The following is a 27803-nucleotide window of genomic DNA, read 5'->3' as shown; positions in this document are numbered from 1 at the left end:
AAGATCTAATAGACCAGACTCGCTCTCCCTTAATGCTCATTCTTAGGAAGAGGCAATTTTCTCAACTCCAGAAAGCATTTATTTGTCTCTCTCCAGGGCTAACACTTTCAGTAGTAGTAAATTGGGTCTAGAGAGAGGCCCATTCATTCTTTGGTGCCACCGGTGTATACCGCGGTAGAGGTATTTAGGGATCTGAAACCGCAAATGGACAACCCGAGCGCCTATTCTGCACGGCTTAGAGGGAAAACAGACGTCTGTCGACACAACCACCACCAAAGGAGTTTGCATTTTTGTGTCTGGAGCTTTTTTTTATGATTATCTTTTCGCCTTGGTGAAGAAAGTCAGTAGCTACTTACCCTATTTAAAGAAAAACTGGGCATAGGGGAGGGCGGTGACAGAGTCACCCAGGGTCTTGGGAAGCTAGGTGGCAGAGAGGAAGAATTCCAGCAATACTTTCCAGTGCTCACGGAGCCTTCAGAGTAGACAAGTCCTTGAATACAGACCCTTTTTTGCAAGGCCTTCCGACACCGGTGCGCCCAGGTGAGGACCAACCACGCGGACGCCCGGCCAGGCTCGGGCGGGAGCGAGGTGCCTCAGCGGGGCGGAGCTACCCGGGCCAGACTTGGGGTGGGATCTGGGGAAGCTAGGGGACCAGAGGGCGAACAAGGTAGAGGCGGGCTAAGTGGGAGCTCACCCCAACGCCCCCATTCAGAACGACCGCGGAAAAACGAAAACGTCCCTCCGGACGCTCCCGGGTCCAGGCATAAAGGGGGTAGAGGGTGGGCGGGGGCCCCTCCGGCCTCGTCCTCGCGCTCCGGGGGGCGCTCCTGCCGCCTCTCGCAGCCGCGCAGGGGCGGGCAGGGGCGGTGTGGGCAGGGGCGGCCCCGCTCCTCCTCCCCCCGCCGCGCGAGCCCAGCCTCGCAGAGCCGGCGCCGCCTCCGCGCTCCCCAGCACAGCGCCAGCAGCCCAGGCCCGGCCCGGCCTCGGGCCTCCCGCAGCGTTCCCGGGCGGGCTCGGGCGGCGATGGCAGCGGCTGAGCTGGGCTGAGCCCGCCGCCTGCCCGCAGCCCCAGCCATGGCGAAGCAGTACGATGTGCTGTTCCGGCTGCTGCTGATCGGGGACTCCGGGGTGGGCAAGACCTGCCTGCTGTGCCGCTTCACGGACAACGAGTTCCACTCCTCGCACATCTCCACCATCGGTAAGGGGCGGTGGCCCGCGGGCGGTTCCTCTGCCGCCTCCATCCCCGGCCTGGGGGGAATTGTCCGTGCTCGAGCTGGAGGCGGAGGAGCGGGAGGCTGGGGCTGGGAATAAATCTCGGGAGAACGGGCCGCCGGCTGGGGACCTGAGCATAGAGGTCCCTGCAGGCGAGGGGTCCCTCCCTGCCGTCTGGGACTGGGGTGGGATGTGGGATCGGCCCCTCGCGATGGGACCACTTCATTCCCTCCTGTGGAAACTGAGAAAATGGAGAGCGGGTATAGGCCCGGTACCCCGAGTCGGGGCCACGAAAATCATTGCCCCTGAAATAACATCCCCAGTACCCTCCCCCCCCCAGTGGAGAGGGGGAGGGGAAGTAAGGCTGTGCTTAGGGACAGGGGCGCAGGGTGGGGAGCAGAGTCACTGAGTCTCTTCCGGGGGCAACACCGTGTGGAGCCAGGATGGGGAAGAGAGGAGGGGGGTCGTGGGGTTGAATTTCCAGGGCTCAGCAGTGAAGGGAAGCGCAGGAGGAGGGCGCAGATAAGGTGGGAAGCCCCAGTGCGTGAGAGGGATGAGCCAGCTGACAGAAGCATCTGTTCTGAAGGGTGGCAGGAACCCCTGTCCAGACCACGAAGGCAGGCAGCACCTGCCTTAGAGTGTGTCTCTGCTCTGGCAGTGCTGGACCTTCTGGCTAAAGGCACAAGGCCAGCTGGCATTCTAGGCAGCAGGACGATGGGGTCTGAGGCCTCCTCTCTGAGAGGCCCCCTCCTCTGGGAAGTCTGAGTTGAGGAAATCCCCCCTCCCCATCCACGCTTGGTCAGCCCTGCAGTAACCTCTACACTGTCCAGGCCCCTTGGAAACCCCCACTGGCTGGCCGGCCATCCAATTGGAATGTCTTCCAAGAAGTCCCTGCTGGCACTTGGGAGGGTCCAGCTCTCACCTTCCTCTTGAGGCTTCATCTCCACCCCCAGCCACCCCACTTCCCTCAAAACACACCCCTTGCCAGGAGAGAGGAGGGAGCAGATCTAGCCAGGAAGAGTAGAACCTTCCAGTTAAGAGACTAACTTTGCACTCAGACCTGGAGACCTCACTCTGGGGCAGAGTGACCTGGAACAGCAGCACTTAATCTGCTGACCTTTAGTTTCTCTTCTGTAGAGTGGGTATGATAATGCTACTTACCTCTTTTGTGATGATTGAATGAGATAATGTTTGCAAAGCACTTAGCACTAAGTTAGATGCTCATAATGTTGGATAAATGCTGATTGTTCTTATTGTTATGATTGAGCTCTTTCTCTCTTTGTTTCTCTATCTTCAAATAATTTAGGGTCAGGGAATGGAACTCATCCATCTTTCTCAAATGATCTGTTAGGCAAGCTCCTAAGAGATGCAGGAGCCTGGGCTGGGCCTGGGTTTGGATGAGAGACATTTCAGAGAGAAGGGTAGGGCCTGGACATGGAGCCTTGTCCAAGGGAAGGCTTCGTGCTTCTGGGGAAGGCTCAGAGAAGAGACAGGTGTTGGAGACAGGCATAGGAGTGAGTGAGGGAGTAGCTGAGGAAGCAGCTGGGGTATGGGGACAGGTTGCAGGCTTGGGGACAAAGGGCAGCAGGTTATCACTTAAGGAAATTTGCAGTGACTATTTTTGAAATGGGCCTGGTGCCAGGAGCATCTGACCTATCTGCAGAGAGCTGTGGGCCGCCTGGGGTCCCCTGGCTTTTGCCTGAAGAGCAGTAGTTTGCATCCTGGTGTCCTGGCCATATTCCAATTCCTAGGAGTGACTTTTCCCCTTCAGGGCTTCATTCAGCCACCTCATTTCAGAAGCTCTCGGGGCTCCTGCCTTATATCTGAGAGTTAACTGCCCATAAGAGACCTGTGTCCCCTGTTTCAGCAGAAAAATGAGGGAACCTCTATTTCTAGAATACCAGGATGGCTGCCTGAGTCTGGTGCTTTCCTTAAAGGGAGTCCCATGCCCCATACCTCTAACCACCAGCCCTTCTCCTTATCTTTTCATCTTGTCTTTCTTTTTTTTTTTTTGCAGTTTTGGCCATGGCTGGGTTTGAACCCGCCACCTCCGGCATATGAGGCCGGCACCCTACTCCTTTGAGCCACAGGTGCCGCCCTCATCCTGTCTTTCTTACACACATTTGCCTGCTAATAGGTGGACACAGATAGGTCACAGGGACTGCCTCAGAAACTCTCTGGGGTAGGACACTTTGGGGGCAGAAGTCAATCAGTGAACTTGGTGGGAGTCTGGGCAGCACCCTCTCCCCTCTCCTTGGCATGTTGGTCTAAAACCTAAGATGGTCCCCACAGTTCTTCCTCTGATGCTTGTGGCCTGGTCCCTCTTTCTCCAGGACACACAGAACTCTTTAGGAGTTTGGATTCCGTCTTTCTTCACAGCAGCCTTTTGTAATCTGCCCCACTGCATTGCTCAAATGCTTTCTTATTTAAAGCTTACAAAGGGACTTGTGATTCTACCTCGTCTTGAGTGTTTTTCAGCATTAACTAAAGCTTAAGAGAAATTGGATGGTCCAGAATAGCTTTTTCTTTAAGTGATACAGAAAGTTTCTCAAGGAGATCAAGGAGATTGAAGGGACAGCCCGGAGACAAAGTAAGAGCCAAGGAAACAGGTGCTACCAAGTTCTATTCATTAACTTATTTAACAAAGTGTGTCCTGTATGTTGGGCTTGGCGCTAAGACCTAGAGCTTCCAAGATGAATAACATACACAGTCACCAGTCTTGAGCTGTGTCTTGTCCAAAACACATTCTTTGACCATGCTGGGCATTGATCTAGACACCTTTGGGGGATGTGGGGGTAGGAAGGGGTGTCTTTTTTTTTCTCTCTCTCTTTGTGAATGGGGAAAATAAGACAATTACCTAATTACTGCCAAGACAGAGTTGAGATTCTTGGCTCTCCTCCGTTGATAGCCCTTGGGCTGGCACTCCCTCGAGCTACTGTGTACTCCTCTTAACTTTACAAGCCTGTGATATTTCAGAGAAGAGCCTGCCAGGAAGCAGGGAGGAAACCTCTCCGGACTGAGACACTGACTGTGCCTCTCCCCCACCCATCTACTCTTTCTGGCCAGTGGGTGGGGAGTGGCCCTACCGTGCTGGTCTCTGCTATTGGAGTCCCCTTGCTGTGTGGCTGTGCTGGCCCAAATGGGGCAGAGGGGAGTGGTTGGCATCTTTCTTACCTGTTAAACAAATTAATCGAGCATTCACTACTACTGTGCCAGGCATTTCAGAGACGTACAGTTGCCTACTTTTTTCTGTCCTCGAAAGCCTATAATCTAGTTGGGGAGGCAAGGCATAGGCAAAAAGAGCTGTTGCCAGGATGAGGTACTATGTCTGAGAGCACGTGGGAAAGCACTCTTCAAATGAGGGGATCGCTTGTGATCATTACAGTCACTCTAATGAAGGGCTGGCTCGCAGTGGGTGTCAGAAGCTAAATGATGAGTGAGACATTCCATGGGACAGCCAGTGAATGGCAGTGGGACCATGAGTGCTATCAGAGGTGGAGGAGAGAGGCCCCCATGTCCTGAAATCAGCAGGGGAGGATGAGCTAGGCCTCCATGCGTGGGCCCCTTGTCACTTCCTGCAGCAGAAGGGAGCAGATGGAACAACTCGGCAGAGATAACAGAGGTGGGAACTGAGTGGGTGTCCTTGGGACTCTGGGCAGTCTGGCAGCAACAGAGGCAAGTTTTTAGAAGAGCGAGAATGTTCTCTGTCTTACAAGCCATAAGTGCCTTAAGGGTGAGGCAAAATCCTCTTTATTTTTGCATTTTCTACTATAGTGTCTGGCAGACCCCAGTCCGTGTTGTTTAATTAAGGAGTGAGTGTCAGGACCTGTTGGCAGAGGCACCAAGGGCCCAGCTGAAGAGATGAAATGTGAGCCTTGGTGATGGTAGAAAAGGTTTTAGTGGAGGGTACTCAGGACGAGGGGTTAAGACTTGATGCAGGGAGACCAGAGGAGGGCTGTGAGAGTATCTGGACATATAGCCCCCCACCTCTTTTAGTTTCCCTCCAGAAGTGGAGAGCAGTTCAAACTGGCAACTTCTGAAAGAATCTCTTCAACCCATGCTGTCTGCCCAGGCAGGGAGATGTCCCATGTGGGCATCTATGTTCAAAGGACCTCTAAGGACCTTTCTGCCTAGTGGCCAGGAGTGAAACAGAAGCCATAAATGCAAACTAAAGGGAATACCTGGAAATTGGTTTTCTCCCTCCATCCTTGGTCTTCCTGCCACCTGCTCCCCTGACCTTTTTTTAAGACAGAATCTCACTTTGTCACGCTTGGTATAGTGCTGTGGCGTCATAGCTTACAGCAACCTCAAACTCTTGGGTGCATGTGATTCTCTTGCCTCAGCCTCCCAAGTAGTTGGGACTATAGGTGCCTGCCACAATGCCTGGCTATTTTTAGAGAAGCTCTGACTCAGGCTGCTCTCTAAAGTGAGCTCAGGTGATCCACCTGCCTCAGGCTCCCAGAGTGCTGGGATGTGAACCTTTTGTTTTAAAGGCAACCCTGGGGCTGCACCCCTGCCCAGTGAGAAGAAAGCTGTGGCCTATGGATTTTCTGGTTAGACTGGTTGGACTTCTGTGGCTCCAGGGCTGCTTTCTCCAGCTGCTTTCTTTGCTGCTGCCCTGTCACCGTTCTCTGGAAGTTCTGTTGGAACTGGCTCTGGCTGCCTGGGGCCAGGGCTTGTGGTGACTGGGGGTGGGAGGAAGAGGGTGAGCAAGGAAGCCAGGGGGTAGGTCTCATCCTGGAATTGAGTGACCTAACAATCACTGGGGCAAACAGATGGTGGCACAGCCCTGGGATCTGCAGGTTTCCAGAGTGAGAGGAGCTGGGTACAAGTGCAGCATGACAGTTGCAGAATAAGGCTGGGTCTGCCCTGCTTGGCAGGTCTTAGCTCCCCTTCACCACTCAGCCTGAGACTAGTCTCTTCCCAGGCCCTGTAGAAAGGAAAAGAAGGTGAGATCTGATGAGTGGGATGGAAAGAGCCCAGGCTGACCGTGCACATTTCCTGTGGCATCATTTTTGCCTCTGCAACATTCAGACATTTAATATCTTTGTGCTTAGTTTCTGCATCTGTAAATTGAAGGCAGTAACAGAACATTCCTTAGAGGCTGTTGTGAAGGGTACAGAGTCCAGGGTACGAAGTTTGTGGCAGAGCCCTTAGTAGCCTCTGTCATCATCATCATATTACTGTTACTGTTATTCCTGGCTTATAGGAGTGCTGTAGAGACAAGTAAACTGTCAGCAACATGCTAGGAGGGCATCCTGTCCGTCACTGGTGGGCACTATCTGCTGAACCCATTCTGTGCTGGCGCCGGGGACACAGTGATGAACAAAACGGACAGAAGCCAGGGAGCAGGATTACGGCCGGGGAGCACAAGCAGGCTGTTTCGTTGCAGTTTCTGTCCTAAGAGCCCCAATGCCCTGGTGGTGCCAGCATCTGAGAAGGAAGTGTGAGGTGGTGAGGAGGTGCAGGGCCCTCGGGTGACTTGAGGTGATAGGGGTAGCTCTGCCTCAAGACTCAGGCCAAGGCCCAGCCTCCCACCCCTTTCCCCGAGGATGTGGAATGAACTTGGTTTCAGGACCTGCAGATTCACCCAGAGCTTGCAGCCCTGTTCCCCCTGCTTCCCTGCACTCCTGGTTTCTGTTCCTTCCTCCTGCTCCCTGCTGCCTCCCTCTCCCCAGACAGGTTGGTGATGAGCTTTACAACATGAAAGTTGATATTTGGCCATTACCCTTCTACTCTAATCACCAGCTCTTCTCAGAGTGTCTCCTTTTGTAATCCAATATTTGCACCAGTTTCCTTGTAAAACTGCCAGTTTTCTGTACAGGCCTCTGGCCTCTCCTTGGCCTTTCTGCCCTGTTAGTGAGCTTTGTCAAGGAGGGCATGGGGCTTCCTCTTTCCTGTCCTCAAGTTTCTCCAGACGGGCTTTGGGCATACCCTTTCTCCCAGAAGTCCTGCAGGTGGCCATGTGGAACTTCACTCCTGGAGTGCCCCCTCCCAACATGAGGGCCGGGGGACCCAGGGATGGCTGTGCCTCTGTTGCTGGCCCAGTCTGCTCCCTTTGCACAGTCCCTGAGAGAGAGTCAGGCCTGTGACAGAGGAGTCCCATAGAGGGCCTCTGAGGCTGAGAGCTGGTATTGCCCTCATGTCACCATTATGATCACAGGTTTGCCCAAAACTCTGACTGTGGCACTGTGCTCCAAGACAGAGCCAGCAGTTGACTTTGAAATGTGGGTATTTTCCTTGGTTACTCTCTCTAATGAAACTTTTCTCCCTGCCAATCTTTGCTCCAGATATGTACTGACTTCATTTATTCACTCACTTGCTCACTTATTTTTTCAACTCTGTTGAATGATATTTAGTGAGCTCCCTTCTGCTAGGCGATGAAAATAGGACATGAATAAGATGCCACTTTGCCCCTGTGAGCTCACAGTGCTCAGAGTCAGGCATCCAAATAAACAACCAGAATATTATGCAAAAGAAATGGCAGAATGCGGCTTCGTGCCTATAGTTCACCGGCTAGGGCACCAGCCGCATACACTGGAGCTGGCAGGTTCGAATCCAGCCCAGGCCTGCCAAACAACAAAGACAACTACAGCCAAAGAATAGCTGGGCGTTGTAGTGGGTGCCTGTGGTCCCAGCTGCTCAGGAGGCCGAAGCAAAAGAATCACTTGTGCCCAGGAGTTGGAGGTTGCTGTGAGCCTTGACGTCAGGGCACTTCTACCGAAGGCAATATAGTGAGACTCTGTCTCCAAAAAAAAAGAAATGGTAGAATGCTTTGGAGTCACAGATTAGTGAGAAATCCCTCCTGGGGAGGCTGGCAAAGGCTTCAAAGAGGAAGTGACATTTTAGTGGGGTTTTGAAGACTAAGCAAGATTCCCCAGGAGAGAAAGGGGTGGGGAAGGACCTTGAGATTGGGATTGCTGCCTTCAGTCTAGCTGGGGCCAGCCGGAAGCCACCACGCCTTGGTCATACCAGCTTAAGTTCAAGATCCTTTCTAGGAGCTTGCTGGCGGAGGGAGACGCACCTCCTCTTCCCTGAACCTTCTGTTGCCATCAGCATAGCCCTGCCTGAGATGCTGGCTCAGGAGGAGGAGGCTGTGGGAGTGAAGGCCAGGTAACTTGGTGGTTGTGGCTACCTCAGTGATGCTTCTGTGCTCCTGCCAGAGGAGGCTCAGGGAGGGGGAGGCCCAGGTCTTGGGGTCTGACAGAGGGGAGTGGGCCTGGGAGGCTGCAGCACACTGCACATGTTACAGAGGCTCTAGGATCCTGTGCACAAGGCAGAGGGGAGAGCAGGGGGCCAGGGAGCACCATTCCCTGAGTACCTGGTCTGTGCACCTGTCATATGCACAAAGATGGTGGGCTCTACACACCCATCTGGCCAGTGCAGGGGATCTCCTTACCACTCAGGGGCAAGGAGTTCCCAACTTGGCCTTGTTGGGGTTTGAGAAGTTTCTTGGTGTTTTCTTCAGGTTCCAGCCTCCAAACAAGTGCATGTGCGTGGATGTGCATGTGTGAGGGTCCCTAGAGATCCAAGAGAAGGAAAGGGCCTTGCTGTGGCTTCCCTCATTACTCTTCCCTCAAGAATAATGGTGGTCCCCTGGGCTTTTCTCTTCAGATGAACCAAGAGTTTGCTGAACCTTGTCCTCTGCCTGAGGCCTGATCCTTCAGATCTTTTCCCTGCTGGTACCTTCTTGTCATTCAGGCCTCATCTCAAAATGTCACCTCCTTCAAAAGGTCCTCACCACCAGCCAGTCTGAAGTAGCTTACACACAGGCGTCTACTATTTATCCTGCTTCTGCTTTTTTTTTTTTTTTTTTGAGACAGAGTCTCACTATATCACCCTCGGTAGAGTGCCATGGCATCACAGCTCACAGCAGCCTCAAACACTGGGGCTTAAGTGATTCTCTTGCCTCAGCCTTCCAAGGCTAGGACTACAGGCACCCGCCACAATGCCTGGCTATTTTTTTGTTGTAGTTGTCATTATTGTTTAGCAGGCTCGGGATGGGTTCGAACCCGCCAGCCTCAGGGTATGTGGCTGGCGCCATAACCACTGTGCTATGAGCACGGAGCTAATCCTGCTTCTGCTTTGTAACACTGCTCTGAATTTAGGCATTAGTTACTTGCTGTCTGTCTTTCCCACTAGAATGGACGCTCCCTGACAACAAAGATTCTTCTGTGTTGTTCCCTGCTTTCCTTTTAATACCAAACTTAGCTCCTGGCATATAGTAAGGATTCGGTAACTGTCTGAGTGAATGAATGACCATATGAAAATGCATGCATTTTCCTAGTGGACTCTCACTTTTCCCTGAGGGAAGCTGCAGGTAGTATTGGTTTCTTGGGACTCATAAAACAGAAGCTCACCATGCTAGGCACATGTTTGGGATAAAAGGAGGGGGGCAGTCTTCTGCAAGGAGTGACCTGTTTCAAGTAGCTTTTCACTCTTCTGCTCAGATCCTGTCCTAGGAGAAGCTCAAGACATAGCAAAGTGAGAAAGGGGCTCCTGTGATCCCAGTGTGTGGGGGGTCTTCCTTGGTGCATGTGGAGGTCCGAGGTTGGTGTCTGTCATTCAGGGTCACTGCTAATGTCAGAGGATGCACATCAGCTCAGCCAGCTGCTGGAGTGACCTTCCAGGACCCCCTCGGCAGCGAGAGACTCTGGAGTTAGAAGCTTCTAGGAGCACTGGGCCATGCTTTCCTTCCAGCCTCCCAAGATTGCATGTTTGACTGGGAAACCCTTCCTGGTGATAACAGTCTCTGGGGACTGAGGCCCAGGGTTCCCAGCAACTAACCCTTCAAGACTATGTGAAGGTATGGCCCCCAGAGTTGTCCTGGTCCTCTCTCTGTGACTGTCCTGTGTTTGTTGAGAGCATAAGTGTGTTCGTATCTGTTTGAGATTCAAACAAGAAATAGAACATCCCTCTGAAGTCTTGAGCATTTCTTATGGGTGAGCATCTGAATCAGACGTCTTGACCCCCGTGCTCTAGACATTAAAACACAACCTTGGAGTGAGTTAGAGGATCGGGATTCTTTCTGCCAAGACCCAGGCACCTTGTTTTATTCCTGCTTCCTGTCACTCCCAGAGCAAGGCCATGCAAGTGGGGACTAACGCATTTATCCAGAGCTCCAGGGTGTACCTTTCCCCTAGTGGAGCTGGCATGAGGGCTAGTGTGAGCTCTACAGAGAAGGACATCAGTCAGCACACGGGCCAGCAGGAAGGACAGGGACACAGGTGCCCCTCATGCTGTGAGGGACATTGTGAGCTAGGACCCCTTTTCTTGCTTTGTCTCCCAGCTCTCCCTGGGTCATTCTCCTCCCTGTCCTTGTCCACAGCTGGGGGAGATGGCATTATTGGTCTCCTGATACATTTTTTGCTGAGAGAAGAGTTTTTTGAAATGGGGATTATTATGATGCCTTGTTTTGGGTGACAAAGTCAGGCACTCACCTCCCCCAGCGTCTGCCTTTTCCTAAGTCTTGTTCTAGGGCTGCTTAGGGGTGACCTTTTTGGAAGTGACCTCCTGCCATAACCTATGGGAACCCCACAGGTTCAGCGCATGCAGATTTCCTGAGGGGGTGGAGGGCGTTCCTGGGACTCATGCTTGGTAACTGGAGCCAGCGTGGCCTGGATATTGGGTGTCTGCCTTGGGTTTCAAGTGTATTGAGCTGTTCCTTTTGGTGGGGTCTCAAGGCTCAGGTCACACTGCCTGTCCTTTGGGCTGTGGTTGTTTGATCATGGTGATAACATTTGGCACCCAGAAGCAGTCTTGTTTCCACTGAAGCATGTGGCACTTGGCAGGCTGGCAAGCTGGCACCTGACGTTAACCCATGAAGTGTACACCCTGCCTGTGCCAGAATTTATTAATAGGTTGTGGCCAGATCTCAGGAGCCACGTGGTCTACTAGGAGACACTACTTTCTCTTCTCCTTGAAATTCAGCTCAGTGCTGGCTCTGCCTCCCCTCCCTGCCACACCCTCCGCCCTCTCCCCAACAGGAGCTCCCCCCTCTGCTTCCCAGAGCTCTTTCTGTGCTCGCACTGGGACTCTGGGCTCCTTTATTTCATACTTCCCTGGGGAAGACTGAAAACTTCTTCTGCCACACTTGATAAAGTCCTGTGTGCCAGGCCTGTGTTATGTGGTAGCATAATCCTCATAAGAGTTCTTTGACATCAGAGATTGTCACCCCCACTTTACAGGTGAGGAAAGAGGCAAAGAGAGGCTAACTGGCTTTCCTAAGGCCACACAGGAAGTAAGTGGTAAAGGAGAGATTGGAACCAAGTCTGACCTCCTGATAGCATTCTTAATGGCCACACTGCTATCGAGCCTCACTTCTTCCACGCTCCCGGCTAGAGCTTTCTTTGGAGCCAGACTGTGACGGAGAGGAGCGTTCTTTGGTCTGGGTGTGCCCTGTCTTGTCCTCCCACAGTCTTCACAGCACCTCCTCTGCTAGGCTGGAGAGGCTGTCAGCTCTTCCCTGCGACCTGCACAAGTGAGTTGTCTCAGAGCCCAGTGAATGCCAGGTGTGTCCCTTGCCCTGCCCCTAGCCTGCCACTGTCTCCCTCTCCCCCTGTCCCCAGTTCTCCCATGGCAGTGCCATCACTGCACTCCAGGCTGCACTTGTGGCCTGGCAGTCCCTGGGACTGCTACTGGAGAGGAAAAGGCCACACAGCCAGGGACACAGCAGGAAGAGTAATGGGCCCGAGGCTGCCTCAGGCCACCAGTGGCATGGTAAGGGCAGCACTGTCCATGGGCAACTGAGGAGCTTTTCTTGCCAGTGCCTGTGAGGCAGCCTGTCCCGGCCCTGGCCCTCCATATGCCCTCTGCGCCGGGGGTGCCCTGTGTTAATTGCTTCCTTATGCCTGGTGCTCTGCCGGACCAGGAGCTGAAATTTAAAAAACAAGCCAAGACAGCCTCCCATCTGTCTGGTGCTTCCCAACATGTCCACCTTCATGTTTTTACTGCCAATTGACCACATTCTTTTAATATGTGTTCCTTTTATGAAATTTTAGGAATTTGCTGTCACAAAGGATGTCTTCTAGCTGGTGTTGAGCAGATTCTAGGAACTTCTTTCCTGTATTAACCTGTGTGAGCAGCTGCAGTCATATTGGAGAAAAATCTCACCTAGAAATTTGGGGGCACTTATTATGTGACAAGTAGATAGATACCTTTCACTTTATCAGATATACATCTGTCTGGTTTTATCTGAAGAATTCCAATAAAATAATTTAAAGCAAATAAAAAAAAAAGCCAAGAAAACAAAATTTTGTCAAACACAAAATCTATTCTCTGCCCTTAGGTTCTTTAGGTCTACTTGGGGGTGGACAACAAAAACAGGGCAGGAAGGAACAGGGAGCTTTACTGCAGGTGTCTTCCTCACGGCCCACGGCTCGAGGGTCTTGCCTCCCAGCTGGGGGGGCCATTAGGCAGCAGTGGGCAGCCACAGGCTGTGAGTCTGTAGGTAACCCCGAGGCACTCCCAGCTGTCCCTAAGGGGCTTGTGCCCTGTGGATGCCTGTGGGCTGACCCTGGTGTCTGGACTGGTGGCTGTGCTGGACCCAGTGCCCCCAGCCCCAACTCCAGCCAGCATGCTTAGGCCTTTCTGCTGCTCTGATTGTCTGTGTGCCTCCTGCTTCTCTCACTGCCTACTGGCCAGTCCCTTCTGCTCTGTATGGGGGGAGCTGATCTGATCAGCTGAGCAAACTCCCTGGCCCCTGTTGGCCAGGTCACCTTGTGGGTCACCAGCAAGCCTGTGGATGCTCCTGTCAGAAGCTGCTTCTCCACAAGGAACATGCTGCACCCAGGCCTATTCCCCTGAACAGGAGTTTTTGGCCAAGAAGTTCTAGCCTGAAAGGGACACTGGGGTGGCAGGCGCCATGCTGGACACATCTATGCGTTGGGAAAAACAGTGAGGTGCTCACTATCCTTTGGGTATTTGGTGGGAGAGGTCCCCATTTATGGCTTTCCTGGGGCTCCCAGGGGCTCTGGGAACCTCTGCTGGAGCTGAGTAGAGGGGTTTGCAGTTTCTTGACACTCTGTGTGCTGTTCCTTTTGTACCCAGGAAGGAAGTAGACTCTTGTCGGGACCCTGTCAGAGCAATGATCTGGGCTTCCTGTAATCACAAACTATCTCAAGGAGAAAGGGCATCCCTGAAAATAGGTTATGGTGGGTGTCTTAGGCAGTTTGGCTGCTGTAACAGAAGACCTGGGTAATTCATAAACAACAGAAACTTCCTGCTTACAGTTCAGAAGGCTGGGGAGTCCACCATCAAGGCCAGTAGATTTGGTGTCTGCTGAGGACTCTGCTGTCTGCTACAAAGGTGGCACCTGCTAGCTCCATCCTCAGGAGGCAGAGGCAAGCAATCTCCCTCAGGCCTCTTTCACGGGGGTGCTGATCCAATGACCAAATCACCTCCCAAAGCCCCACCTCCCAATATCACTGCATGGGGATTAAGTTACAACATAAGAATTTTGGAGGGCAGGCTGGATGCGGTGGCTCATGCCTGTAATCCTAGCACTGTGGGAGGCTGAGGCAGGCGGATCACCTGAGCTCACAGATTCCAGATCAGTCTAAGCCAGAGTGAGACCCTGTCTCTAAAAATAGCCACACATTGTGGTGGGTGCCTAAAGTCCCAGCTACTCTGGAAGCTGAGGCAAGAGGATTACTTGAGCCCAAGAGTTGGAGGTTACTGTGAGTTATGATGCTATGGCACTCTACTGAGGGTGACAAAGTGAGACTGTCTCAAAAAAAAAAAAAAGAATTTTGGAGGGATACAGACAGCAGGCTCGTCCCATGGGTGCCCGCTGCCTCACTCCCAGATGCTTCATAATGCCAGAACAAGAGTGCGGTGGGTGAATGAAAAGCAGTCAGATTCGTCATCCTCAGAGGACTGGGAAGCCTCTGGCAGACGGGACAGCACCTGGGTAGGTCTCCAAGACCACTTTCCAGTCTGGCTCAGCTGTGGGGTGTGGGAACATGAGTACGTTTCTTGGCCTGTCCCCTCCTCCCGTTGGCAGTGCCCTTACTTCATGGGACAAGCAGGAGACCTGAGGGCCTGGGCTCACAGCTGAGGGGTGTGCTGTGAGGACAAGCGGCATAATAATGTGGGCTTTGGGTGGGCTTCTGGCTGGAGGAGTGGAGATGGGTTCTCAAGCTCTGGTGGCATAAGCCCTGGCAGGCTTGGGTGAGCCCTGAGAACTTGCATTTCTTTTCTTTTTTTTTTTTTTTTGAGACAGAGTCTCACTTTGTCACCCTCGGTAGAGTGCCGTGGCATCACAGCTCACAGCAACCTTCGACTCCTGGGCTTAGGTGATTCTCTTGCCTCAGCCTCCTGAGTAGCTGGGACTACAGGCGCCTGCCTCAACGCCCGGCTATTTTTTTGTTGCAGTTCAGCCGGGGCTGGGTTTGAACCTGCTACCCTCGGTATATGGGGCTGGTGCCCTACCCACTGAGCCACAGGCACCGTCCCAGAACTTGCATTTCTAACAAGCTCCCTGATGATGCTGATGCAGCAGGTCCCTGGGTCACAGGGGCCAAGTCTGTATAATTCCTTCCACTTTCAGTGTTCTCTGGGCTAGCTTTCCTGACCATCCCCAGGAAACCTGTATGCAGCACAGGGAAGGTAGAGATGAGAGGACTACAATGTGGCAGGAGCTTTAAAAATTCTGCTTTAGCCCATAGCAGTCCTCAGGAGGCAGCGTCTTACCCTACAGGTAGGAAAGTTGAAGCTGGGAGAAGTGAAGACTTACCCAAAGTCACACAGCAAGTGCCACACCCAGGATTCAGTGCCAACCGTGTTTCCTCTGCTACATTAGAGCTCACAAACTTTCCTCTCCCTAACAGTCACCCACAGGGCTGTTAAAAACACAGGTTTCTCTAGTCAGGCGTTATGGCGGGCGCCTATAGTCCTAGCTACTTGGGAGGCTAAGGCAAGAGAATCACTTTAGCCCAAGAGTTTGAGGTTGCTGTGAGCTATGACACCACAGCACTCTACCAAGGGCGACATAGCGAGACTCCATCTCAAAAACAACAAAACAGGCTCAGCGCCTGTGGCTCAAGCAGCTAAGGGCCAACCACATATACCTGAGCTGGTGGGTTTGAATCCAGCTCAGGCCCGCCAAACAACAACGGCTGCAACCAAAAAATAGCCGGGTGTTTTGGCAGGTGCCTCTAGTCCCAGCTGCTTGGGAGGCGGAGGCAGGAGAATCGCTTGAGCCCAGGAGTTGGAGGTCGTTGTGAGCTGTGATGCCACAGCACTCTACCCAGGGTGACAGCTTGAGGCTCTGTCTCAAAAAAGAAACACAAGTTTCTGGGCCTCACTCTTAGTAGGTCTAGGCAAGTCAAGGTAGCTGTTTTGTTTTTTTCTTTTAATCATCCTAGGTGGTTTAAAGCTGAGTCTCTGCAAAGGCACCTGGAGAAACAACCCCCCCCACCACCACCACCACCTTCCAGACACTGCAGGTGTACAGCTTTTGTCCAAACGCAGTTCTCACACTTACGTGTGTGTGAGGATTGCCTGGAGGGTTTGCTGAAGCAGAAGGGCCCAAGAATGTGCATTTCTCACAAGTCCCAGTTCTGCTGTTGCTGTAGGTCTAGGGATGCACTTTGAGAACCATTGCCTAGCAGCTTGCTGCTCAGAAGTGGGGCCTGCGGACCAGCACCGGCTTTACCTGGAAGCTTTGCGCAGGGCCTCAGGCCTTAAACCCATACCTGCTGAATCATCATCTGCAGTGCCTGTAATCCTAGCACTCTGGGTAGCTGAGGCAGGTGGATTGCCTGAGCTCAGGAGTTCAAGACCAGCCTGAGCAAAGTAAGATCCTGTCTCTACTAAAACTAGAAAAACTAGCTAGATGTCATGATGAGTGCCTATAGTCCCAGTTACTCGGGAGACTGAGGCAAGAGGATCACTGGAGCCCAGGAGTTTGAGGTTGCCATAAGCTGTGACACCATGGCACTCCACCCAGGGTGACAGAGTGAGATTCTGTCTCAAAAAAAAAAAAAAGACCCAGAATCTACATTTTAACTCTGTCCCCAGGTGATTCACATGCACCTTAAAATTTGAGAAATTTGGTCTCGGAGGAGCCAGAATGAGAAACCAACAGGGTAGAAGTAGACGGAGACTGTCTCTTCTTCCCATAGTACTAGAGACACAGTGACCAGGGCACTGTCGGGATAGGCCCTGGAGAGGGCAACGGGGACAAGTGAGAAGTGAGACTTGAAAAGAACGGAGGACTCTTCCTAGGGAAGGCAGAGAGAACAGGAAACTGCAGAAGGGAAGTGACCCCAGAGGAGAGTTTTTGTCAGGTGGCTTCTTTGGGCCATGAGACAGTGGGGAGAGGAGTGATAGATGGACACACATGTGAGTGAACAGTTTCCTGAGCAGCCGGGAGGGCCAACCGAGGTGACAAAGTCAGTAGGGGACAAAATAAGGCCAGTGGTTGACTTCGTCCTGCAGTGCTGAGCAGTGGAAAAAACCCAGCAGCCACACTGGAGAGGGGAGGTTGCTGTGGGCAGGCCGTGAGTGGAAGTGACACAGTGGGGGACCCAGCGTATGCAGAGCAGAAGGAACTGGGGCTGCTAACCTTTTTAAAATTTAAAAAAGGGTGGGTGGGCAGGGAGGGAGGAAAACGTTCCAAAGACATGGACTTACTCTGTTTCTTCCATCGAATGTTAATACATGTGAATAGCCAAAATGGAAGCATTTGACTTCTCAGGGGTGTTAAGACAAATTTTACTGGGTGGCCAGTAAGGCCTAGGTTGCAAGGTGGTGGTAGAGTTGCTGCAAGACCCCAGAACTCCTCAGCCTTGGTCCCTGGCCACACAGCTAAGAAGTGAGGGAGGAGCTGATAGGAATCACAGCCCAACCTCACCTCCAGGGTCCGTCCCTGTCTCTTTGTCAGTCTTGCTTCTGGTAACAGACGCCTGCTTTCCTGTCTTCCTCCGTCCACTCTTCTCTCTTTTTTTTTTTTTTTTTGTAGAGACAGAGTCTCACTTTATCGCCCTTGGTAGAGTGCCGTGGCGTCACACAGCTCACAGCAACCTCCAACTCCTAGGCTTAGGCGATTCTCTTGCCTCAGCCTCCCAAGTAGCTGAGATTATAGGCGCCCGCCACAACACCCGGCTATTTTTTTTTGTTGCAGTTTGGCCGGGGCCGGGTTTGAACCCACCACCCTCGGCATGTGGGGCCGGCGCCCTACCCGCTGAGCCACAGGCGCCGCCCGTCCATTCTTCTCTTATAGGAAAAAAAAACCCCAGCCCCCTCACACACATACTTTTTTTTTGAGACAGAGTCTCATTCCGTTGCCCAGGCTAGAGTGCTGTAGCATCATAGCTCACAGCAACCTCAAACTCTTGGGCTTGAGCAATCCTCTTGCCTCAACCTCCCAAGTAGCTGGGACTACAGGTGCCTGCCATAACACCTGCCTAGTTTTTCAATTGTTTTAGTAGAGATGGGGTCTGGCTCTTGCTTAGTCTGGTCTGAAACTCCTGAGCTTAAGGAATCCACCCTCTTTGGCCTCCCAGAGTGCTGGGATTACAGGTGTGAGCCACCTCGCCCAGCCTTCAAGAATGGTTTTGATTTCCTTCCATGCCAGCTATTAGAGAGAAGCAAATTCCTGGTAACTGTTTATCCAGGTGGGAGTAAGTTCACGCACCTGCCTCCCGCCAAGGCCAGCTGCCTCGCTCCTTCTTCCCTCCTCTACTCTGCTCTTTCTCTGTACACATGGAAGAAGGACTGCCAGGCATTGCCTATTTGGAAAAGTACAGCCCAATAGGTATGAATCAGCTTGAGCAGGTGAACAATGATTCATGTCTGACCAACTTGATTTACTTCAGGTCGCCTGTTCAGTCTTAAGTGATGATTGGTCTCGATGATGGGAAGGAAGGGACAGAATTTGATCTGTATCTGCAGAAGGCTGGAGACAGGATGGATAAAGGGGAGATGTTTTCCTGTTTGGCAAATAACTGATGAAGAGGTACAGCGGCCATGGTGTTGGGATGCCAGCATTGGGGGCCTGCTGGGTGAGGGAAGGGGCCGGTTGCTATGAGCAGGCTGTGATTGGAGGTATCTCTGTGGCTGGCCCAAGTGTAGAGAGTAGGACAGAGGCCACTTGAAGGTCCTGCCTGGGGCTGCTAACCTTTTTTAAATTTAAAAGAGGATGGTGGGCAGGGAGGGAGGAAAACCTGCAGACAGATGGTTCATAACTGTCTTTCCTGTGTTCCCATCTGAAAGCTGTAGCTAAGGATGTGCACTCCTGACCTGGCTCCAAGGAACACACAGGGACTGAAGCTTAGTTAACCCACTGGACACAGCTCTTAAATCACTGGGCACTGTGCCTGGTTACAGTTAAGGGTGGGGAGGTTAAAACTGCTCCGCTCCTCACTCTGTCTTCACTTGGGATCAGGCCTGCTGCTGCTGTTGCAAATTTCTCCGCTCTGGGCTGTTTTGCCAAAGCCCTTGTATTCCTGTGTCTCCTAGCAGCTTCACACTCCAGCCCTTGAGCAGGGGAACCTGAGAACTCCACACTTCCTGTCCCTCCCCTAGTGACACGTCATGCCACTGCCTCACTCACAAGCACGCACTATGTACTGTACTAGGTTATGACAGCTGCAGTTGATTGAGCCAGGCACTGTGTCTCATGTGGTCTTGTCAGCACCCTGCAGAGGTAATTGGTAATGTCCCAAAATGAAGACTTTGCTGATAAGGAGATGGAAGCCCAGGGAAGCAAGGTGCCTAAAGTCACATCTGTGAGTTAGGGCCAGAGTTAAGACTTCAGAGCCCATATTCCTTCCAGTAAACAGCAACGGTAAACAGGACTTAGTCAACAGACATCACTGAGGCCTTGGTGGGCTTTTGCTGGGGCCAAGGCTTCATGCACAGCCACAGCTGGGGCAGTCCTCCCCTCTCCTCAGTCTGCATGCACCCCACGTTCACAACAGTGCTAAGGTCTCTCCTGGTTATTACCAAGGCAAGAGAGAGAGAGATAAAACAGGCAAATGAATTTCAGGAAGGATAAAGACAAGTGTTTCTCTGCAGAAGTGTAGGAAGTCATCACACGTGAGCAATCGAGGCTCGCTGTGAGTCTGCGCAGCAGGGTGGTGGCAAAGCAGACTTCCCCAGGCCCATTCTGCCTCCCTGCGTCCCCCAAGCTCTTTGCTATTGGCATCTTTTAGCTCAGGGAGAAAGGACAACCCTCTTTAAAGCTCCAGACACTTGATAAGAATCAGTTTTGGGGTAAAGAAGGCCTTTTGCCTATCTCATCTCTGCCAAATTAAATCAAAACGAAATCCCTTCAAGTGGGAGTGCCCTGAGCCTTACCTATCACGGCTCACTTTCTTGCTTTCTTCCTTTCTCCAGGTGTTGACTTTAAGATGAAGACCATAGAGGTAGATGGCATCAAAGTACGGATACAGATTTGGTGAGTTGGGTAGGAGGAGGAGAGAGGACTCTGGGCTGCTCCTTATTTCATTTTTTTTTTTTTTTTTGAGACAGATTCTCCATATGTTGCCCTCAGCAGAGTGCTGTGGCTTCACAGCTGACAGCAACCTCAAACTCTTGGGCTTAAGTGATTCTCTTGCGTCAGCCTCCCAAATAGCTGGGACTACAGGCGCCCGACACAATGCCTGGCTATTTTGTTGCAGTTGTTGTTTAGCAGGCCTGGGCCAGGTTCAAGCCCACCTGCCTTGGTGTATGTGGCTGGCGCCCTAACGACTGAGCTATGGGTGCTGAGCCAGGCTGCTCCTTTAATCTTCAGGCTTTCTTTGGGAAGACTGCTCACTTCTGTGATGGAGAGACTATAGTCTCAGAAGCCTGTCTTCTCCCATGATCCTTAATTGCAGGTCTCTTTCTTAAGGAACTTTATAGGATTGACCACAAGTTACCAAAGGACAGGAGCTAGAAGGAATTGGCAAACTATTGTGAGTTTGTCTTAGAATCAAGCTGTACCCTTGGGCTATGCCACTCTGTGGTTAAGATTGGAAGAGGGAGAGCCTCACCCCCTCATTTACAGTGGGACTCTGTGAGAGTGCCTCTGCATAGCGTGGCGCAGTTTCTACAAGTAGCCACAGGGTGCCACTGTGGCTCTGTGGCCTGCAGGCCTTGGCAGCGCTGCCTTTGCCTGTATCTGCAGCTGCCTGCCCATTCTAGAATAGTGCGGGCACTGCCTCCAGAGGTCCCATGGGGCAGGGGTATAGCACCACCCTACTATACCAAATCTGGGCACGGTGGTCCAAATCTAGGCAGAGCTGTCTGAGGCTGAGTTAATGGTTATGACCTTGGTGTCTGTCTGCCAGAAAGGCATTTGTCCAGAGGGGCCAACGCCTTGCAGACCTCCTCAGCACCAGTACAGATGACCAGGCGTCTGACATGCACAGTCAGGTGTATCTTCATCCCTTCAGGGATAAAGCACCCCTGATTTTTTACCCTGCTCCTCCCTCCCCACATGCTTCCGTGGTCCCTGTTCCTCTGAGAGACTGGCTTTGTACTATAGGGACACAGCGGGGCAGGAGCGCTATCAGACCATCACCAAGCAGTACTATCGACGGGCCCAGGTGAGCCACCATTTGGGGGTTTGGAAGTGGGAAGCTGCTCCCTACACTCCTAGCTCTGGGTGTTTGACATTTCTGTACCACTGAGCCCCAAAATGGGCCCCTCAGATGGCCTGCAGGGAGGGAGCTCAGGGCCATCTTTTAGGTGTTCACCACTCATCACAGAACACTTACTGTGGGCAGGCCCCCACCTGCACCTCCACCCTGGGCCAAGGGTCCAGGGCAGGGTATATGCTACCTCCCACCCCAGGGAGTTCCATGGTGGGCCTAGGAAGGGGCAGTGGTGGGGTTCTGGGAGAGGAAATGTTTCCAGATGCGGAGAAGGGAGAGTGGGACCTGACCTGTGAGGCGCCATGGCCCTTTCTTGCTCCATGACTGTGCACTCTGTCCATGTGCACCCACTTCCCTGTCTCTCTTTTTCTCTCTCAGGGAATATTTTTAGTCTACGATATTAGCAGCGAGCGTTCTTACCAGCACATCATGAAGTGGGTCAGTGATGTAGATGAGGTAGGAGATGCCGCCTCCCCGACAAGATATGGGGAAGGGTGCCTCAGAGGGAAGGCGAGGCCAAGGCCTGATGGGGGGCTGGTGAATGGATGCCTCTAGAAACCCTTGCCTTCCACAGCCCTGGACGAAGACCTCTGGGTGAGACCTGGGGAGAAAGCTGAGCTGCCCACCAAGCCTCCAAAGCTGTGTTTTCCTCAGAAATGAGTTAGTTCCAAGTGGGTCCTGTGAGCAGCTTCTGTCCTGAAATCTTGGGCCCAGTGGAGTTGTGTGATTGCAGTTCTAGTCCTGGCTCTACACAATAGCTGTGGAGCCTTGGGCAAGCCATTTGAACTCTCTAGGTCCCCAGTTCCTCATCTATAGAATGAGAGCTGGACTCAAGTCCAGTGTCCTTTCCATCCAGCTCAGATACTAATTGTCCAACCCAAGGAAGCACCAGTGTTAACTAAAGCTGCTCTAAGCTATCCCGGTGAGCTCCGTGGGGTCAGCCATGGCACTTAGGGGAGCCTTGCACCTGCATCTAGTCAACCTACCCTGCTGCTAGCATCTTATACTCAATGGTGGTTTGGAGTGCACACAGTGGAGGAGGGGAATGGAGGGAAGGGTGAGACTCAAATGACGGTTCTGCCCATTGTTTGTTTTTCCCCAGTATGCACCAGAAGGCGTCCAGAAGATTCTTATAGGGAATAAGGCCGATGAGGAGCAGAAACGGCAGGTGGGGAGAGAGCAAGGGCAACAGGTAAGTCTGCCCCGGACCCCCTGCCACACGTCCAGGGCCAGTCCTGAGTGTGGGAGCCCAGGAGTGTGAAAGTGTTTGCCACCAGTAAACAAGTCCTCCCACATGTTCTTACATCCTGAAGACTAGGGGAGTGGCCATGTTCAGAGGGCACCCTCTTTGTCCTTCAGGACAGTGATTGGGGTACCCCACAACAAAGACCTCTTGGACAATAACTGTCCCAGGTCCAAGTTCCCCAAAGCAGGATTGCCCTCTGCTTACGAGATCATCCAAGCCGGGTACAGTGGCTTATGCCTATAATCCTAATATTCTGGGACACCGAGGCAGGTAGATTGCTTCCGCTCAGAAGTTTAAGACCAACCTGAGCAAAAATGAGACCCCATCTCTACTGAAAATAGAAAAACTTAGCCGGGCGTTGTGGCGGTGTCTATAGTCCCAGCTACTCAGGAGGCTGAGGCAGGAAGATCACTTGACCCCAAGAGTTTGAGGTTGCTGTGAGCTAGGGTGCACCAGCACTCTACCCAGGGTGACAGAGTGAGACTCCGAGTAACTACCCTGTGTTAGTGACAAGGAAGGACTTCAAATTGCTTGCTTTTCTAACAGCATCCTGGCATAGCTGCCATTTTCCAGTCAGAAAATAGATCTCCCATCCCACCCCACCCCTCCTTGTGCCTGGAAAGAGGCAAGAAGAAAAATTCAGGGAGGAAGCAGCCCTGTCAAAGAAGCCCTGGGGGTACAGAGGGTAAGAGGAGGGGGCTGGGGCTGGGGTGGGGCAGTGGCCAGGTCTGCAGGGAGACTGTCCTCCCAGAGCATAGAAGGAAAGATAGCTATTTCTCAGACAAGTCACTCACTCACTCTGTGGGCCTCAAGAGTTTTTCTCTGTGTCTTCAGTCAATAGCTTTCCATTAGCACTTAAAATAAAATTGATTTTTTGGTATAAAAAATAATATAGGGTCATTGACAAATTTGAAAGTAGAGGCCAAGTCTACTTGAATGATAGCATTTATCGAGGACTGCATGTGTGGCATTGTGCTAGCGAGGACTTTTGGGCATGCGACCCCACTTAATCATTCCACAACCTCAGATGGTAGACACTCTCAGCCTTTACTGGAAGATAAAGCCAGGGCTTAGACTAAGTAACGTATCCAGCAATGCGGCACTGGTGTTCCAGTGTAGGGCTGTTGGACTCCAGAGCCCATGCTGCCACAACATCTCTGTGTCTTTGTCTCCTGATGTCATACCTGTGTGTGCTGGGCGGGTGGGCAGATCGGGAAGTGTATTTGTAGCGCATCGAGCCCCACCTCTGCCAGCCTGCGACTCTGAGCTCCCAGTGCTGTCTGAGAAGTCTATTCTGAGGTACTGTTACAACATGGTGTGGTCTACGAGTGCAGTGGCAGACTGGCAAGGTGGCCACTGTCCTTCCCTTACTGACTCTCCTTTAGCAATGTCCTTCTCTTGCAGCTGGCTAAGGAATATGGCATGGATTTTTATGAAACAAGTGCCTGCACCAACCTCAACATTAAAGAGGTGAGAGCCCTGCAGCCAGCTGCCTGTCCCTCCTGGCTGAGTTCCATAGGGTGGGGAGATGCAAGGTGGGGCCCCCAGATGAGACAGACCTCAGCCCAGGCCAGTGGCCGGGAGCAGAAGAGAGGATGCCGGACTAACCCGTGCCCTTGGTTTCTAGTCGTTCACTCGGCTGACAGAGCTGGTGCTGCAGGCCCACAGGAAGGAGCTGGAAGGGCTCCAGACGCGTGCCAGCAACGAGCTGACATTGGCAGAGCTGGAGGAGGAGGAGGGCAAACCCGAGGGTCCAGCGAACTCTTCAAAAACCTGCTGGTGCTGAGTCCTACGTGGGGCACCCCACACAGCACCCTCGTCCCTCAGGAGGCCTGTGGGCAGGCAGGGAGCCTGGCTCCGCCCTGCTGAGGCCCTCCCATCTGATGACCCTGTGGAATGCCAGTAGCTGCCACTCCCCTGCCTGGCCCTGAGAGCAGCTCTGCTGTCATCCCCGAGCAGCCTCTTCCCTCTGCCCTGGAGAGGTCTCCTTCAGCCTCTTGCCCAGCCACAGGCCTGCTCTGACCCCAAAACATGCTGCGGGCACCATCTGCAGTGGCCAGAGCTGGAGTCGAGGCCACTGTGAGGCTCCCCCATTGTCTCCCTCTGCTTGTTCTCTCTTCTCTGGCCCCGTCCCCTCCAGTGTGTTTCGCATCAAAGCCCTCACACCCTTGCCCTGTGTGTCCTGCTGTGCGCGTGGGCGCGGAGCTCGCTTTTCTCCCTCCCGACCCTGTCTAAGGGAATGGACCCAGGCTCACGGGGACATGCCGTCCACTGCTCCAGGGAGAGCCCCCGCCCTATTCCATGGGTGGCCCAAAGGCTACAGGGTGCTACTTCCTCCTTTTCTCCCCACTGTCCCTTGCGTGCCATGAGCCAGCCTCCCTAGTGACCTGGAGAAGCAAAACATGGAGGTAGGAGGGAGACACCAGCCTGGGGGTCTTCAGCCTGGGGCTATCCTACCTCTCCTTGTCCCCCTGCCTGAGCTTCGGCCTTCTTGGCTTCCTGCCTGTCTCAGTGGGGAGCTGAGCTCAGAGTCAGGTGCTTTGGAGACAGAAAATAAGTGATGAGGGGGGTGGCAGGGAGAAAAAGTCACCTCCATTCTCTACCTCCCATGCTGCGTGTACACAGTTTCTCTCCATCTGGGCTCCTGAATTTAAAGACGTGAACCAAGGCCTGTGAACAGAGGCAGGGAGAGCCCTGGGGGCAGTGGCACTGTGAAGTCTACCCTGCACTCCAGGGAGGGAGCGTTTGGGATGAAGGACTAGCTGGTAGTGTCAGGTTAAGAGCAAGGGAGGGATGGCATTTTGCACACCAGATGGGAAAATAGCTGCAGCAGGACTTCCTGGGCCCCACCCCCCATTTCTTAGGTGAAAAGAGCATTTCCCCAGATGTCCTGGCAGAGGACTGAGCCTAGCCTCCAGCTCTCAATGTTCTCCTGAGATCCACAGTTTGTGGGAGAAAGTGTGTTCATGGGAAGAAGTGCTAGGTGCTGTTCCCGTCAGCCTTCAAGACAAGTGACCTCCTGCCCTCCAGCCCTCCAGCTCCTAATTTAGGCTTGAGGGGGTTTGCCAGATGCACTGTGGCTGCAGGTGGAGGGAAGAGGACTCCCTCCTCCAGTTCTCTGTGTTCTGGACGTTTCTTTAACCCATGTGGCCCAAGAGTAGCTTGAAGGAGTTTACCAGCCTATGAGGGTTCTGTCTCCCCTTCCCAAAGTACCAAAGGTTGAGGTCAGAGTGTTGTTCTTCCTCCATACATTAGCCATGTTATGTGGCTGGGGCTAGAGCCAAAACAAAGAACTGGGCATTGGGCATTCACCCACTAAGGATTCAAGTCTAGGGCACACATGTGAAGGGTAAGAGCCCTACTTCCTTACTGCTTCAAATAAGGGTTGAGATAAAACCACCAAACCTTTCCCCCTGATTCTTACCAAACCAGGACACAGCCAGCAGGAGAGGGTGGCTCAAGATTTAAAAATGGGCTAGGTTGACTGGAGGAAGGAAAAGAGCCGGAGTGGTTATCAGTCATTGCCCATTGAGAAAGAGCTGGCTCTTTAGGGTGGAGCCATGACTATGGCTGGGCTGCTTCCTCGAGGACTGACCTCTTGGGTATCAAGCCCTTGCAGCCTCACATGGGGTGGGGAATGCTAGCCCTCGGCCTGCCCTCAGTCAGGAAAGAAGTAGGAGGCGCTGGTTCCCAGACCATCAGGTGGATCATCTTTCTCTCCTATCTCCCTCAAGAAAGAGGGACTATATTTTTACTGTACCCTGAGAGTTCTGGAAGAGAAAACAAGGAATCTGGATCAGTGGGCTGCTTAGCCTAGTCGGCAGCTGGGGAAAGCAATGGGAGCAGAAGGAGACTTGGGATTGTAGGCTGCAGCCATGCTCACTAGGTACCAGAGTCGGCTTGTTGCCCCTAAACTCCTGCAGTCCAGGGTGTGGTCTGGGCTGTGGCCTGAGGCCCAGGCCATTGAGCAGGCTCTCCTATCTGTTTACTCGACACCTGCTGCCTGGAGACTCAGCCCAGCCCCAGGCCTGCCACCTGCACCCCCTCCATCTCCCTGTGACGGGTGACCTGTGTACTGTGTCTCGGGTCCATTATATGAATTGTGAGCAGGGTTCATCTACTTTAAACAGATGTTTACAAAATAAAGACTATTTCAAACCACAGGGGTGGCTGCCTGGATAAGTGCCTGGATGTGATGTGGTGGGGAGGGACAGCGCTGGTAGAACTCTAAAGCAGCAGCTAGAAAAACAATGGGAGCAGCAAACACTCTGCCTTTGGTACCTTCCTTTGTGCCACCTGTAGGGGAACCAAAAGCAAAGTCCTCATTGCCCTGCAGTGGGCTTATGCTGCAGAAATTAAGCACAGTTACTGGGAAGGTGCTAAACATCTGTGTGAGGGGGGTCTCTTCTTTTTTAAAGAGTCGCACTCTTTTGCCCAAGCTGGAGTGTAGTTGTGCAATCTTAGCTCAGTACAGCTTTGAACTCTTGGGCTTAAGCAGTTTTCCCACCTCAGTCTTCCTAGCAGCTAGGGTGACAGGTGTGCAGCAGCACTCCTGGCTAATTATTATTATTATTTTTAGAGATGGGGAGGGTCTCACTATGTTGACAGCCTGGTCTTGAACTCCTGGTCTCAAGTGATCCTCCTGCCTCAGCCTCCCAAAGTGCTAGGATTAGCTGCTTGAGCTATTGCCTGCGGGAGTTTTTAAAGCCCAGATGGTTTTCATTTGTTTGGGATGGAACAGGTCTTCCTGAAGGCATGAAGAGCGATTGAATAATCTTTCAGATGCGTGGTTAAATTTCTCAGGGGAGCAGAAACAGACTGGAATCTCAGGGCTGTGAAGTTGATGGAGGCAGCAGAGAATGTTTTGGGGTAAGGATGGAATGAAGGAGTAGAGGCCGAGCAGTGTGCAGGCTTTCTGCCCACTGAGCTGGGACTTCGTACTTAACAAGCACTGTGAGAATGAGTGAATCACATGCCTGTAAGTCCATGCCTAAAGTCACAAGCTTCTGGAAGAAGGCAAGTTTGAGGTAAATTGGAGACAGGTGTTTTAGGAGGGCCTCAACAGTTTTATTCCATTGTGAAACCTGAGAACCCTGGGAGACTTAGAAGGGTCTGAGGTTGTACTTGCAAGAGGGATCACCCTCTGCCCCACTGTGGGCTCAGGAACTCCCCTAGCCTTCCTGATGAGTGCTTGCAAAGGAGAAGAGGTGCCTCTGGAAGCCCAGAGAGCACTATGGGGAAGCTCAGGACATGCAGTTAAATCTGGCAAGTTAAGTTCCTCCCTGCCCCATCAGTGCCAAGTCCTTAAGTATGACTCAGTAGCTTGTTAGAAATGTTTATTGGCTTCTGAGAACCCCACCCAGCCTAAGCAGGGGACACACTTCATGCTTCCTGTCCACCCCATTTACCCATTTATGTAATGGGTACTTGTTCCTAGGAAGCAGCCAGGTGAGATGTATGGTCCCTGTGTATTTAGGCAGAAAAGCCGGGTGCTCCCTGGTGAGTAGTTCCTCCATTTCTGCAACAAATCAGATTCTCAAGGCCACCTGCTCCCTAGCTCTGCTTATTTGTTCAAGGAGACAGTTCCCAATGGGTGTGCACCTGTGAAAACATTAGATTTGTTGTCAAAATTTCACTCTCAAATCCCAAAGCCTTATAAAGCCTAATTATTGCCAGTTTTACCCATGGAGAAATCAAGGCATTAAAAAACAGTGCTGGCTGGGTGCAGTGGCTCACACCTGTAATCCTAGCGCACTGAGAGG

At 52.5% G+C, this 27803-nt stretch overlaps 1 protein-coding gene across 2 annotated transcripts; it reads left to right on the top strand.

The window, feature by feature from the left end:
• Positions 1–27110, top strand: RAB15 (RAB15, member RAS oncogene family). Of its 2 annotated transcripts, XM_053601112.1 has the most exons (7): positions 9–1198; positions 19555–19615; positions 20687–20747; positions 21174–21251; positions 21898–21987; positions 23446–23511; positions 23669–27109. In XM_053601112.1, exons 1-7 carry the CDS (start codon positions 1075–1077, stop codon positions 23825–23827), a joined length of 639 nt encoding a protein of 212 aa, XP_053457087.1. In that variant the 5' UTR covers positions 9–1074; the 3' UTR covers positions 23828–27109. The 2 variants fall into 2 exon arrangements, with proteins under 2 accessions (XP_053457088.1, XP_053457087.1); XM_053601113.1 differs by lacking the exon at positions 21174–21251 and having other exon boundaries at positions 1–1198; positions 23669–27110.
• The last annotated feature ends 693 nt before the right edge of the window (positions 27111–27803 follow it).

Source organism: Nycticebus coucang, chromosome 9 (assembly GCF_027406575.1).
Source record: "Nycticebus coucang isolate mNycCou1 chromosome 9, mNycCou1.pri, whole genome shotgun sequence".
NCBI classification, from domain to species: Eukaryota; Metazoa; Chordata; class Mammalia; order Primates; family Lorisidae; genus Nycticebus; species Nycticebus coucang.
Note: the sequence above shows the minus strand (reverse complement) of the source record. Positions and strands in the feature narration are given on the sequence as shown.